This window comes from Ambystoma mexicanum, chromosome 12 (assembly GCF_040938575.1).
Source record: "Ambystoma mexicanum isolate Mex_15411 chromosome 12, UKY_AmexF1_1, whole genome shotgun sequence".
In the NCBI taxonomy this organism is placed as follows: Eukaryota; Metazoa; Chordata; class Amphibia; order Caudata; family Ambystomatidae; genus Ambystoma; species Ambystoma mexicanum.
The window spans coordinates 79,012,633-79,027,260 of NC_090936.1; the positions used below are offsets into that span (position 1 = coordinate 79,012,633).

Genomic DNA, 14,628 nt, shown 5'->3' on the forward strand with positions numbered 1-14,628 from the left:
TTTCATCGCTAAGGACCCCGACTCACAGACGTAAAGTACTTTTTGTTATTAAGTTGGTGTTAGGTACTTAGGGAGTGAGTTACGCTTATTTGGACAGTATTCAGTTCATGTTTTCTTTTTGCTTTTCTGAGAGTCTAGCTTAAAGCAACAGGATGGCACTTATCAATGCTAAAGCACTACATTAGAGGGGAACCTTCAAGTAATTCTTATGCATGTTTGGCTTATGCCTATTTCACACTTACTGTTGCTACTTTTAATCTGTGTACCTCTGTCCGCTTATACAGCTCCTGTACCCGGATTCCAAGATTCATGTATTAGTTGTGTCCAATAGCACTTCCGCTGGGGGAAGGCTTTCCACTGTGTGTTGTACTTCACCACTGGGAACCGTTCTTCTTGGTGTTCGGTTCACATCTTCGTGCTCCTGATAGACCTTCAGGCTGTCCGTGATCCATAACACTTGACAATTTGTTTGCTCTTTGTTAAAAACTGTTGTGTTGTTGATATCAAGATTACAATTAACCAATATCAAGATAATGGCAATAATCAGATTTGATGCAACATTTGAAATCATGCAAAAGGTGGATATTTTTAAGACTTAGAAGGCTGATAAGATCTAAAATTATTCTTGTAATATTACGTTAAAAAAAGTCTTTATGTTATTAAAACGCAATAAAACCGAACTGAAAAAAAAAGGGTTGAACGATACATTGTGCGTGTTCTGTTGATTCCCTTCAACACAAATGGTATCAGGGATAGAATCCAAATACAGTAGCACATTTACAGAAGCTTCATTACAGAAGAATTGTGCATCATAAATGTGTTCCTTAATTCTCATAACCACTTACTGTAAAGTAATAGCAGTGGAATACAAACACTTTATTGCTGTGATGTCACATCAATTTAATACAGCATTTTAACTACCTTCCCTTGTCTCCTCAGAAAGGGGGCGCAGTGGTGGTGCCCAGCGACCTGTACCTCGTTGAGCAGAGGGCCTGTGACACTGATAGGCCAAAGGCAGAGTACAGTGCAGATCTGTGACAGGGCTGGAGATGGAAGTCTGTCGACGTAATAAACATACAGCTGCCACACTGTTAAGGTGAAACATCAGGCTGGAAGAGAGGGGCTTGGGAAGCTGATGGATATATGGCAGGACACAATGGGCGCACGTGGGCTGTCAACATCAGCACTTTAGTGCTGTTGGGTACCCCGCCATATAATTTACATTTTTTACAAAATTGAGTGCAAAACCAAAGGAAAAAGAAAATCTACATTGCCTTTACACCTTGATATGCATAAGATGGAATTTACGTTTGGAATAATGGATTTAAAGTATATTCCTATGAAATCCGTCTGCTTTTTAGCAGTTGATAAAAACGGGATTTCTTGAGAATTCATTGGTTCTATCCTAGCATGAAAATATCATGCTGGGTTAAAACCATGTAGTATTTGAAGGTAGACGAGCAATGCATGCACAAATGCATATTCTGCTCCGGGACCCTCGCTCTGCCTCCAAATTAAATGAAAATCCAACAAAGTGTAAATGGAAGGTATAAATCACTGCCTCGGTTTTGTGCCTCAGTTTTACACACCGGGGCTTGGAAAGTGTCCTCCAATTTGTTTATTTTTCATTGGGAGAGGATGGGAGGAAAGCTAGGATGGGATAACATCAAGGCAGGTCTTGCTAAGTTTGGGAGAGGCAAGGAGGGGGAGGAAATACAACAAGGTTAGGTTGAGTTTTAGGAGGATAGGTATTTTTGGATAGTGGACTCCCATGGAAAAGTATGGCAGGATAACACTTACGTCTCTTTCGTGATCAATGGGACGAGCCATGACAATGTGATACTGACACGGGAGAGGGAGGCATATACAATATAAAATTACAGATGGGTACCCACTGATAACTGGGTGTATCTCAACTCAAGGTTTGCTCTTCCCATCTCTTACTCTGAAACCATACATCACGTTGTTGAAATATACACTCCTATGGTCCCATATATATAGGCAGTAGGCACACTCCCTAATCAGTAACATAAAACAAAAGTACAAACCATTCTGGAAAATTGAACTCTTCTCTTTGTGATTCGCAGAATCATTCCCAGACTTGACAATTATTCAAGTGACAAAAATGTAATGGGAGCCTCTGGAAAATAGTGCATCAACCCGCAACAAGTAGAAATACTGGTGACCACAAAAAACAATCAGATTATGAACACAGTAGTTCAGAGTGACTGGCATGTACTTACTAAAAACTAAAAAGTAAACAGGTAGTTTAGCAATGAACACTGCGCCAATAGAAATGCATTGACTTCGATGCACACTATGCGGGGGGCTTAGGTCTCAGTAGGGGCTTACCAGTTGGAAATGTGGACAAGATCGGATCGCTTTCTATATGCAGATTATTGCACTGTACATGTTACCAAATACTACTCTGTGTAGTATCTGGTTCTCAAATGTGCAAGAAATTTCTTCAGGCTCATGAAAATGTCCATATGCAGGAAGGATGCAAAAACAAACTGCTCTTGCACATTCACTGCATTTCTTGATGCAAAAAACGTGAACAATATTTTAGTGCCAGAGCAAATTTCCCATGTGGAACCAAATGATAAGCAAGTAATTTGTAGACATAATAAAGCACTCAATCATTAATATGATCCAACCAAATATGTAACAGCAATCTGATTGTTGGTTTAGGTGTGTTTGAAAGCGGACATCTAACTTTCCAGTCAATATTACAATTGTTTAATAATCTGGGAATGCATTTATTCATGTATATGATGCATAGTCAACCCATCATCATTGGCCACAAAACTGAGAATCGGGGAATCAGATACTCAGGCAATGAATTTTCGTTTTTACACAAGCCAATCGGCAACATTATTAAAACTGTAAGGTATACTGTTCCTTGTAAATGTCTATTACAAATATTTCGGAGGCCCTTTGTTGTCTTGTCTAGGCAATGTTTTCCACCATCACAGATGGCTTTTGGTCTAGGGAAAAATATTTGTGACTATATTTCATAGTTAGGAATCCAGAGATTACCATTCAATATAATTTTGCAAACGAAATGCTTCTACCATGCTACAGTACACCAGCACAAAGTAGCAAAAGAGAATAAAACTGATTTAAATTTACATTTGAAAGGTTATCAAACCCAAAAATAAAAAAAAGCAATCTTGTGTTGAACCTTTATTAAGCGGCTCACATTTCAGTATAAATCACACTAAAAAGATTAAAAAAGCTATTTACACTACAGTGCTGACACATTTAAAATGAAAAATTGGTATAAATAAGCTCTATGGAAAAGCCTGGAATTGTCAAAAAGAATTCTGGCTCATCTTACAAAAAATATATATGTTAATGTCAGCTCTATTCTAAAACTCAAAATGTATTTAAAGACTTTTTTTTAATGTTAAACCTGCAGTGTTTACAGTGCATCTGGCCCTAAGTGCTTTGATATTTCACAGTTATGGACAGGCACTGAGGAATGTTACAAAGCTACATAAACTATTTTCTGTAACAGACGTGTGAGCAAGTCTCGAACTTGCTCCACAGAATTTATGAATCTTTACATTATTACATTAAAAAAGTTTTAAAACCATATGTACACTTATTAGCAGAAAATGTCATCATGTTGTGCATGCAGACTTGGGTTTGCTGAACTTTGCTGCCTTGTGTCCTCTGAAGTTCTGTGACATTTAGGGAACACATTATCCCTCAAGTCTTTGTTATCGAGGTCCAACTTGGAGTTCATCTCAATCTTGATTTTGAGATCTTCAACATGATCAGGCTTTATGCCAGTATTTTGACACCCAATGTCATTAGTTGTCACTGAAGTTTCTGGAAGATTAACATTCATGAATTGCTCCCCATGTCCGAGAGGTGAAATTGGTTCATGTATTATCTTTTGGAAATTATGTGTTTCTTTTAGAAGGTGAATATCTGAAAACGATGAACCAGAGGTATTGTTGATATGAAATAGGCTGCTGTCTGTTTCAACTTTAGTATCCAAACATTTGATGTCCGCTGATGTATCCAATTCCACAGCACTACCAGTATTCCGCAATGTTTCTGCCTTTATATGGTACATGTTGAGCCGAATGTGCCATGCTAAACTGCAGACAGCAGACACAGTCTTGAACTGGTGGACAACGTTTCTCGGAATAAAGTAAATGTCATCATCATATAGCTGAATTCTCGCATACCGAATACCTTCCCGCCGCAGTTGGTTAAGTTTTGCATCATCAACCCATTGCACACACTGTGTTGGAAGAAAAAGAAAGAACAAGTGTGAATCTGCTGTACAAACAAATAGGTGGTGACACAAAGTACCCTTGCCTGCACATGATCATGTAGAGTTCCAGATAGAATCTCAAAACAAAATGTTTATGTTGTTTGCACCTATGGGTGACAGGGTTTTTGGTATGCATATGACAAATATTGTAATTAATTCAATACACAAGTTACTGAGGAATCCATGGGCTACAGAGGCACAAAGCCACGTGCAAAGTGCCTATATAAATTCGGGGAGCACAAATACAAAAAACATCTTAATATTCCATATCGCATCTCAAAACCTAACTCGTAGAGTATATGACAATGCATTACTTACCGTAAAAGCATTTCTGATGGTTGTATCTGCTTAGATTCACATGCTGTGCATAGGTCCGACATCCAGTGGTCACTGCGGAGTATTGCATTTTGTTTTTCGTAGTCGAAAAGGGGACGTCGACAAGGTGTGTCTGTAACACTATCCCTATAGTGACGTGCGTTGTACCCATAATCCCTCACGCGTCGAGGTCCCTCTGTTTGTATTTTTCTGCCCTGAGGGAGCCTTCTAGACGTGAGTGAGTACAGAAAAGAGAGATATAGAAAAGGATGTCTATGTTCCTTCCATCCGAGCGGCGAGGAAGGGTGGGCGCATGTGAATCTAAGCATATACAACCATCAGAAATGCTTTTACGGTAAGTAATGCATTGTCTTCTGATGTTTGTTAATCTTCTTAGAATCACATGCTGTGCATAGACTAGCGAGCAGTACCCGGAGTTGGAGGTGGGTTGTGAGAAGGAACAGTAGAGAAAAGATGTCTTAATACTGCTTGTCCCACCTGGGAATCAGATCTACAGTGGGCATCTAGACAGTAGTGTTTTGTAAAGGTGTGTACAGAACTCCAGGTTGCCGCTTTGCAGATGGACTCAAGGGGAACATTTGCAATGAATGCTATGGATGCCCCAGTGCCTCGAGTAGAGTGTGCTCTTGGCTTGAAGGGTAGTTCTCTCTTAGCAAGAGTGTAACAGAGTGATGCATTGTACAATCCATCTAGATATAGTGGATTTTGAAACTGCATCTCCTTCTCTTCCTGCTGCCACCGAGACAAAGAACTGATTAGTCTTTCTCAGTGGACTAGTTCTTTCCATGTAAAACATGACAGCTCTGCGCACATCAAGTGTATGCAGGCTTTTTTCTCCTAGATTTGAAGGATTTTGAAAGAACGTTGGTAGTTCTATAGACTGGTTGACATGGAATTTGGAGATGAATTTCGGTGCGAACCTTGGGTGTGTGCGTAGAACCACTTTATCCTTGTGAACTGTTACAAAGGGGTCTAAAACCGAAAGTGCCTGTAGTTCACTTACTCTCCTAATGGAGGTAATAGCTATTAGGAAAGCAGTCTTAAGAGTGAGATCTTTAAGAGTTGCCTTGTGCATAGGTTCAAAGGGTGACCCCATGAGCCTGGTGAGTACCACATTTAGATCCCAGCCGGGAGCTGGGTTTGCTATTGGAGGGTGTATTCTCTTTACCCCTTCCATGAAGGCTTTGATTACTGGGATCTTCCACCACGATACTTTGAGTTGTGAAGTGGTGTAAGCAGAAAGCGCTGCCAGGTGTACTTTAATAGAATTGAATACTAGACCCGAGTCCAGTAAATGGGTCAGGTACAGAGTAATTTGTGTGGGAGAGCAGTCAACAGGGTTGATACTCTTCCCTCTACACCAGATGACAAATCTTTTCAATTTGCTAGAATAGCAGTGACGAGTGTTAGGCTTTCTGGCCTCTCTGAGGATGTCCATGCACCTCTGTGGAAGTCGTAAATGTCCAAATTCTATGACCTCAAGAGCCAGGCTGCTAAGTTCATGGTCTGAGGGCATGGGTGCAGTGTCCTGCCCCTGTCTTGTGACAGCATGTTGTACGGGCAGGGCAGTTTCACTGGAGGAGATAGAGGCATCTCCAACAAGTGAGCGAACCATGGCTGTCGGGCCCACATAGGGGCCACCAGTATCATGGTAACTTGTTCCTGGTGCATCTTGTGCACTATCTTGTTGAGAAGGGGAGTCGGGGGGGAAAAGCGTAAACAAATTTCCCTGACCATGGAATCGATAGACCGTTCCCCTTGGACAGGTTCTGGGGGTACCTGGAGGCGTAATCTTGGCATTGAGAGTTTTCCAGAGTTGCGAACAGGTCTATTTCTGGGAAACCCCACTGTGTGAAGACGTCGAAGACGATGTCTTCTTGTAACCGCCATCTGACTCTACGGGCAGGGGGAAGTCTCTGCTGAGTTCGTCTGCTAGCAGATTGAGTTCCCCTGGTACATGTTGTGATAGTAGAAACATGTTGTGATTGAGAGCCCACTTCCAGATGTTCTGGGACAGCTTGGACAGTCCTGGAGAGTGAGTGCCCCCTTGCTTGTTGAGGTAGTACATGGCTGTGGTGCTGTCTGTGAGGACCATCACTGTCTTTCCTTGTAGGTGTTCCTGAAAGGCTTTCAGTGCTTTGAACACCGCTAGTAGTTCCAGCAGGTTTATATGCTTGGATGCTAAGCTCGGAGTCTACGCTTCGTGAGCAGTGTGATGGGATAGGTGAGCCCCCCATCCTGTAAGGGATGCGTCTGTGGTTAGAGTGGCTTCCACTGCGGGTGTGGCAAAAGTTTTCCCTAATAACAGGTTTTCTTTTGTCCACCACCGTAGCGAGAGAACCAAGGCCTGCGAGACCACCACTAGATCGTCCCATTGTCCGCTGGCCTGACACCACTGGCTGTTGAGCCACTCTTGCATTGGGCGCAGGCGCGCGTGAGGTACCAAATAAATACATGACGCCATCATTCCTAGCAAGCGCATTGCTTTGCGTACCGTCACCTCTCGACCTGCCACATAATGGGGGATCTGAAACAGCATGTTTTGGACCCTCTCATTGGAGGGGAAGACAAGGCCGTCCTTTGTTCGAATTAGAGCCCCTAGGAATTGTTTGATTTGGCTGGGGTCTAAGCTGGACTTCTTTTCGTTGATGGAGAAGCCCAGTTGGAACAAAAGGTCTACACTCTTTTGGGTATTGGAGAAGCATGTTTCGTAAGAATCCCCTGTTATGAGCCAGTCGTCGAGGTAAGGGTATACCGGGATGGATAACCTGCGCAGGTGGGCCGCTGCCACTGCCAGTACTTTCGTGAATACCCTTGGTGCAGATGCTATCCCGAAGGGTAGTACTCTGAACTGGTAGTGTTTGTTCTCTATTTTGAACCTGAGGTATTTTCTGTGCGCTGGCAACATTAAAATATGAAAGTATGCATCTTTCATGTCCAGTGTTGTCATGTAATCCCCCTGTGATAACAGTGGGATTACTTCCTGCAAGGTCACCATACAAAACTTTTGGGGTTTGACAAACTTGTTCGCTGGTCGCAGATCTAATACAGGGCGCATGGTTAAGTCCTTTTTGGGTACAAGGAAGTACACTGAATAAATACCTTCTGTTACCTGAGATAGGGGGACAGCCTCTATAGCTTCTTTTTTCAGTAGCTCTTCTACTTCTTGTAGAAGAATGGTGAGGTGTTCCGGTGTCATGCGTCGGTTCCGTGGGGGTCTGTACTTCGGGGAACTGTTGAATTCAATGCAGTATCCGTGGGCTATGGTGGATAATACCCAGCGGTCTGACGATATTCCCGCCCATGCTGAAAGGAACGATGTTAGCCGGCCCCCGACCGGTTATGCATGGGAGGGGACCCGAATCTTCGGGTCATTTGTTGATATTGGGCGTGGAACCTTTGGGGCTGGAGCCGCGACCTCTTCCCCTGCTACGGCGTTGGCCTCTTTGACTGAACTGGGTGTTGTTACCCTGGTTAGAGGGCCAGTTGGTAGCAGAGTAAAATTGCTGTTGGTTTTGCTGCTGGCGTTGGCCACGAAAGGAGCGTCTATTGCCATAGCCGCGTCTGTTAGGGGGCCTAGAAATTTGGTCAAGAGTTTTGATGGTATCAAACTCTTTCTTCGCATGTTCTAGGGCCTCATCAACTGCTTTCCCAAACAGATGTGTTTCTTCTATGGGCTTATTTATCAGGGAAGCCTGGGTTTCCGGCTTAAATCCCGAATTGCGCAGCCAGACATGGCGTTTGAGAAGTGTTCCCTGAACCAGGGAACGGCCAGCCGTCTCTGCGGCATCTAAGGAGCTCTTTACGATGCCCTGGTTTACAAGAGTTCCCTCTGAGATTGTAGCTAACAGGCGTGAACGCAGGGGTTCTGGTGCGTCCTCTGCTTCACTGCGCAGCTTGCTCCACTGTGCATCTGCGTAGCTAGCTAGTAGGGAATTGTTATTTGCAATCCTAGTTGAAAAGGCGGCGGATGTCGTGATTCTCTTCCCAAGTGCGTAGAGCTTTTTGCCCTCTTTGTCAGGTGGTGCCTCACTAGTGGATAGTGGTACCCCTGCTCTTTTCCTTGTATTAGTAAATACGAGGGAGTCCGGAATAGAATGGCCTCTGATGTACAACGGGTCAGAGGGCGAAGGGCTGAAGAGCTTTTCTATCCGAGGGTTGACCCCTCTGACTAAGGCAGGATTGGAAAGGGAAGGAGTTATTCTTCTCTTTATAGAAGCCAGGAGCGGAATAGACTGACTAACAGGGGCTTTTTCTTTAATAACTTTCTCTACAAAGTCTATGTCAGGAAGAGTCTCCCCTGTGTCTATTTCAAAATGCGCTGCTGCCTTGCGCAATAGTGCATTAAGTGAAGGTTGGTCATCTATGGGAGAGGTGTTTCCAATAGGTGAATCCTTGGGAGGAGAAGGGTGAAAGACATCAGGGTCTGAGTGCACTGATGGGGATTGCCAAGGCTGCGAGGTAGCTGTATCTTCTTCGAAAGCTCCTGCACTAGTGTAAGGATCTTCTTCAAACCCCTCTTCCTCATGTTCTTCCTCTCCACCCAAACACTCATCATCTTCCTGGAGGTATTGCTCCTCTTCCGTGAGGTCATAAACGTCTGTAGAAGGGGGAAACAGCCTAGGAATCTTGACCCTAGGGTCATCCTGGGGCCATTCTCTTAGTCTTTTGGGTGTGGGTGGGTTTTGGTTTCCCAAAAACCTTTCCATTTTCTCCAAACAAGAATGGAGTCTTTCAAGGGTCTCATGGGGGACCCCTGAATAGTCTAGAGGGGGGAAATCAGTGTTTTCACCTTCAAAACGCTTAGAACGCTCCCACAACGTCGAAGAAAGGTTTCCGTCGCCATCTGAAAAGCCCTCCGGTAGTTCCGAAGTGCCCTTAGATGAAAGGGGCAGTTCCTGGCTACTCTTATGCTTTTTCGGCGTTTCTATAGCTTTTTGTGCGGTATTCGACGTTTGTTTCGTCGTCCGCTTACGTGTGTCTTCGGAAACAATTCTCGCCAGGCTCTCGACAACGAGTTTGTCAGTAGAGGACTCTGGTGTCGACGTTGCCTGTGTTACGCGTTGTTCCTCGACGGCCGCTCTATGGAGCGTTACGTCGGATGATTTTGGGGTAGCGCCCGTGTTTGATGAAAGCCCAATCGCTGGTCGCAACTGCGTTTGCGGGTGGGGTGAGCCGAGCCCGTCGGGGCCGGGGACGGACGTCGAGGAGCGCGAGCGCTCCTTCTGGGGGTTAATGACTTCCGTAACAGACGTCGAGTTATCACCCTCCTCGTCACTTTCTGTAACAGCGGCGGCGGGTGAGGAAACTGACTTCGACATAGCGTAGTCCGCCCACCTCTTAACTTTGCGTTCTTTAAGAGTTCTTGGTTTCAAGAGCTTACAGGCCGCACAGCTGTCCTCCTTATGATCGAGGGGCAAGCAACGATTACAGAGCTTGTGTTTGTCCTTCCAAGTGTATTTGCCCCTACAGCGTGGGCAAAACTTAAAAGGTGTCCTCTCCATAGCTGAGGCAATAATAACTGGTGATAACAACCCCAAGGGAAAGATGGGGGAGAAAGAAAGACATTCTCAAAGAGAAGATAAAAGTTCGAACCCCCACTCTCCCTACTGTATGTTGGCCGGTGAGGCCAGGCCACGTGTTCGGCAGCGCCGAAGGATCTCCTCCATCTCTTTCCCTCCGTCGAAAACTTGCTCGGCGGAGAAACAGCTTCACAGCTAACGTCGAGGGGAGGGATCTTTAACAATATAATAAGTATAATTAAGGACCGAGGTCCGATAGTAAGTATTTGCAATGTCTCTCTAGGAGCTCCGCATAAGGCGACCAGAAGCTGGGCGGAAAAAAACAATCTGAGGGACCTTGACGCGTGAGGGATTATGGGTACAACGCACATCACTATAGGGATAGTGTTACAGACACGCCTTGTCGACGTCCCCTTTTCGACTACGAAAAACAAAATGCAATACTCCACAGTGACCACTGGATGTCGGACCTATGCACAGCATGTGATTCTAAGCAGATTAACAAACATCAGAAACAATTATATTTGTATATACAAGTACCTTCCTCAATTCTACGCACCACAACAGAAGGATTATAATGGTTTTGCATTTGCATGATGTTTAATTTGCACGTGAAACTTAAAAGCACTTTGTTCTGGCAGTAAACACTATTATAAGCACAAGAAATGTTCCAGGAAAGAGAACTGTGGCACAGGAGATAACATGATTGACAGAGGATTCTCCACAGCAATTCTGAGTGATCATCATAAGGTCCCCACAGAGATGGTGTGCCATTACGATAATGGTATGGTCCCCACGGAGATGGTGTGTGATATGAAAAATGTTATTAAACACACACAGAGGCCACGCAGAGGTCAACAAAAGATGGAAACTCAAAGATTTCAGTCTAATATTAAACTCCCCAATGGTTGTCCTCATTTCTCATCTCTTATTCCCCACCTAAAAGACTCACCTCTCCTTCGCCTACTGCTTTACACTACACAAATACATTCACCTCACACATGACAGCCTTATGCAAATTAAGATGGAGGAATGCCAAAGCTCTCACCTCTATTTCACTCATTCCCTAATCCAGTGGCTAACTCAGCATACTAGCACTCTCATTTAAACAAACTTGGGCTCTCACCTCCATATAAATTAAAAATCCAAGTGCCACTTTCACAAACCACACAGAACCATACCGGCATTGGGCATTGAGGTACGTCCGGCCTCCATTTGTCAACACTGCTGGCTGGTTGCTACGAAGACCCCAATACCAGTTTTCCTCTAGTAGAACCACGTGCAATAAAACCCCAAAAATGTCAGAGCTTCTATATACAAGACATTTCATTTCATTGGTTGTGTGTAATAATGATGTTGAAGTCCTCAAAGAGATGTTTTTTTAATATAATTATGTTAAAATCCTCACAGAGACTGTGTTTGATAATAATGATTTCAATGGTGCTACACAGATGGTGTATGTATATTCAGATTTTTAAGACCCCCATAAAGCTGGTGTATGATAATAACATTAACGTCCTTTACAGAGATGGCATATGACAACAGTGATGATTATGTCCCCATGGAGATGGCATGGGTGGGTATAATGATTTTAAGTTTGTTACAGAGATTGAGGTTGAAGACCCCACACCTGTGATAATGGTAAAGGATTAAGTTCCCACAAAGACGGTGCGTGATTAAAAATCGGTTGAAGACCCCACACAGATGGTGTTTGAATATACCGATTTTAAAGTCCCCACAGAGATGATGTGTGATTATTATGATGTTGAAGTCCCCAAAGAGATGGTGCGTGATAATGATGATGTTTGTCCCCATAGAGTGTGTGATTATAATGATGTAAAAGTCCCCACAGATGTGTGATAAAAATGAGTCTGAAGACCCCACAGAGATAGTGTTTGAATATAATGATGTTAAAGACTCCCAGAGATGATGCGTGATGATAATAAGGATTAGTGTGGGGAACACAATCCCTACACTAATGTATGGAAAGGGGCTGAAAAGTACATCCTTGTGTCGCTGTCTAGCCCCTCCAGAAATTCTCAAAGGTGACCTGCAGATTTCTAAAAATAACACAAATTAAACAAGCCCATTCTCTACGCTTCTTTCATTTGCACAATGTTTGGATAATATGGCCCAGAGTGTGGGATTTACTGAACTTTATTTCACAGAAACCTTTATTCCACAAGTGTGGTGATGCATTGCCACATCCCATCACTTGTATGAAAATATGTGTGTTAGATTCACAAAGGCAATCAGGATTTGCAATTAAATTACACCCATCCATATGACTGACCTTCTTGGGTTGCTTAGTGGAGCACGGCCAAACCACATCGGCCTAATGAGCACCCGCATTCTACTTCAGTCCAACAACCTACATACTTGGACTCCGGTCCCCGGGGGCTTTCACCCACAAGCGCATTGAGGCCATACTAATGGGATAAAGGTGCTGTATAAATGACTAACTACTACGGTTACTACATTTTGCTCCTCTTTGTGAACATTTTGACAAAATAGTACAAACTCAGGATCAGAGTTTTTTTTTCCCAATAAAGGAAAGCACATCTCGATTCACAAACAGGAAGTGCTTCTATATACAAGAACAAGCCACACATCCTTCTTTGCATGTTTGGAACAAGTGCAGGTACGGGCAAAATGCACAGAAGGGTTGTATGTATCTCTCCTGTGCATATGGGGCAGTTGCTGTTTGAACCGTAGTGGTCCCACTTGTATTTCTATCTCTCATATATTTACTGTTCATCATGGTGAAATAGATTTCAAGCATGCACTTTGGTTGTCAGACCTGATGTACTATTGCTGTTGGGCACATATGTGTGACACTATTGCACTCAAGGGACCAGCCAGCAAAACATTTGCAATGGTGCAGAGTCTTATGAAATGTGCAAGCCACCATTATAAAAAAAAGAGTGCATGATCTGAGTTATTTTGAGATTGCTGCTTTTATATAAATTTGGACAGTAATGTATTAAATGCGAGAACAATGAAATTCCACATTGTATAGTAGCTTGTAAACAAACTTGTTTTCAAAGTCAGACTGCGCTAGTTGAGCAATATATCATTAAAAATGGTTGAGCAGGCAGAAAAATTAACTAATTGTATTCTACAACTAAACTTAATAAAAGCAAATACTTGCTTATATGTTGCTGCCTCGCATATTCTCTTCATGCTGCCTGCGGTACCTCTACATTTTCCCTTTATGAAGGTGGCCCAGTGTTAGCATTTTAGGGCCGAGGTCGCTGAGTGCAAGGAGTGTTGCTCTTTCTCTGTATCCGATTGGACTAGTCAGTCAGCTCCAGCAAATAATTTTTAGAGTTTTGTAGAGCACCATGCACAGCCAGGAGCCCCTTAAGGGGGAGGATCGAAAAATCTGCGTGGAGTGACCAAAGTGTAACTGACCAATGTACAGCAAACACACTGCTAGCCCCCTCTCTGGATCCACAGCTGTTGATTAGATCACAAAGCATTGAAAGGGACTTGAAAACCCGCTACAAACGTTAATGGAATGTGTCGGCAGCAAAAATTCATCCTATTCTCGTAGTAGTGATGCATCTTCAATAAAAGATTAATTCAGTGCCTGCGGTCCATTTTTGGAGATTTCCTCCAGGCGTCTTTAACATTCTGGTGGATAATTGTTGCAGGGACATTAGCATTGTAATGCACTACTCTTGTGGGGAATTTAAATTCTACCAAAGAGCTTCACTATGACCAAGTTGATGTGATTATGCACTGTCCTGTTGGGGACTTAAAAATCACCACTGACTTTCAATGCAGTGACAACATTAAAATGCACGTCATCTCTATCAGAACATTCACACACCATCCTTGTGGGGACTTCACTTTGATCCCACACCATCCATATAAGGGCTGCAATTTGCTCAGCTCACACACCATTCCTGTGGGGACTTCAATATCATCACATACTATCCCTTCCGGTTACTTCATGCCATCCCACACCATGCCTGTGGCAGGTTGAATATAAACAAACTTTAACCATGTGATGACTTTAATTTCATCACATACAAGCCAGATGATAACTTTCAATATAGTCCCTCACAATGTTGCCTAGAATATAATTATAATCCTACATTGAATTATACATGAAACAAGCCCAGAGGAAACCAAACCTTTTCTCTTCTCCCGACTAATCCAATCCACCCACTGTCTTCTAGGTCTGCCACAGTTACTAGAGACAATGTTAGTAGGATTTATGCTGTGCTCCACTGCAACCCCTATTAACATTGACATCCACCATGGGAGAATCATCCTCCTCCTCTGTGTAGAATTGCAGCTCCTCTTCCTGGTCAGCCTTGTCCCCCTTCTCCTCCCAGAGTCTAAGGCACACCATATAAAGTGCAACAAATGACTACACAGAGAACCCCCCTGCACAACCTGAAAACCCAAAGGTGTGTATTAAAAATAACAAAGTGTAGAGAGAAGGCAAGAGCAAAACCTAAAGTGGAG

At 43.4% G+C, this 14,628-nt stretch overlaps 1 protein-coding gene across 2 annotated transcripts in view; it reads right to left on the reverse strand.

Moving 5' to 3' along the window:
• Positions 1-2,735: 2,735 nt before the first annotated feature.
• RSBN1L (round spermatid basic protein 1 like) overlaps positions 2,736-14,628 on the reverse strand; it is a 473,016-nt gene continuing 461,123 nt past the window's right edge. For both annotated transcript variants that reach the window (XM_069628044.1, XM_069628045.1), the window contains exon 8: positions 2,736-4,258. In XM_069628044.1, coding sequence (XP_069484145.1) covers positions 3,611-4,258 — 648 coding nt within the window. In that variant the 3' untranslated portion in view covers positions 2,736-3,610. The remainder of the gene's footprint in view (positions 4,259-14,628) is intronic.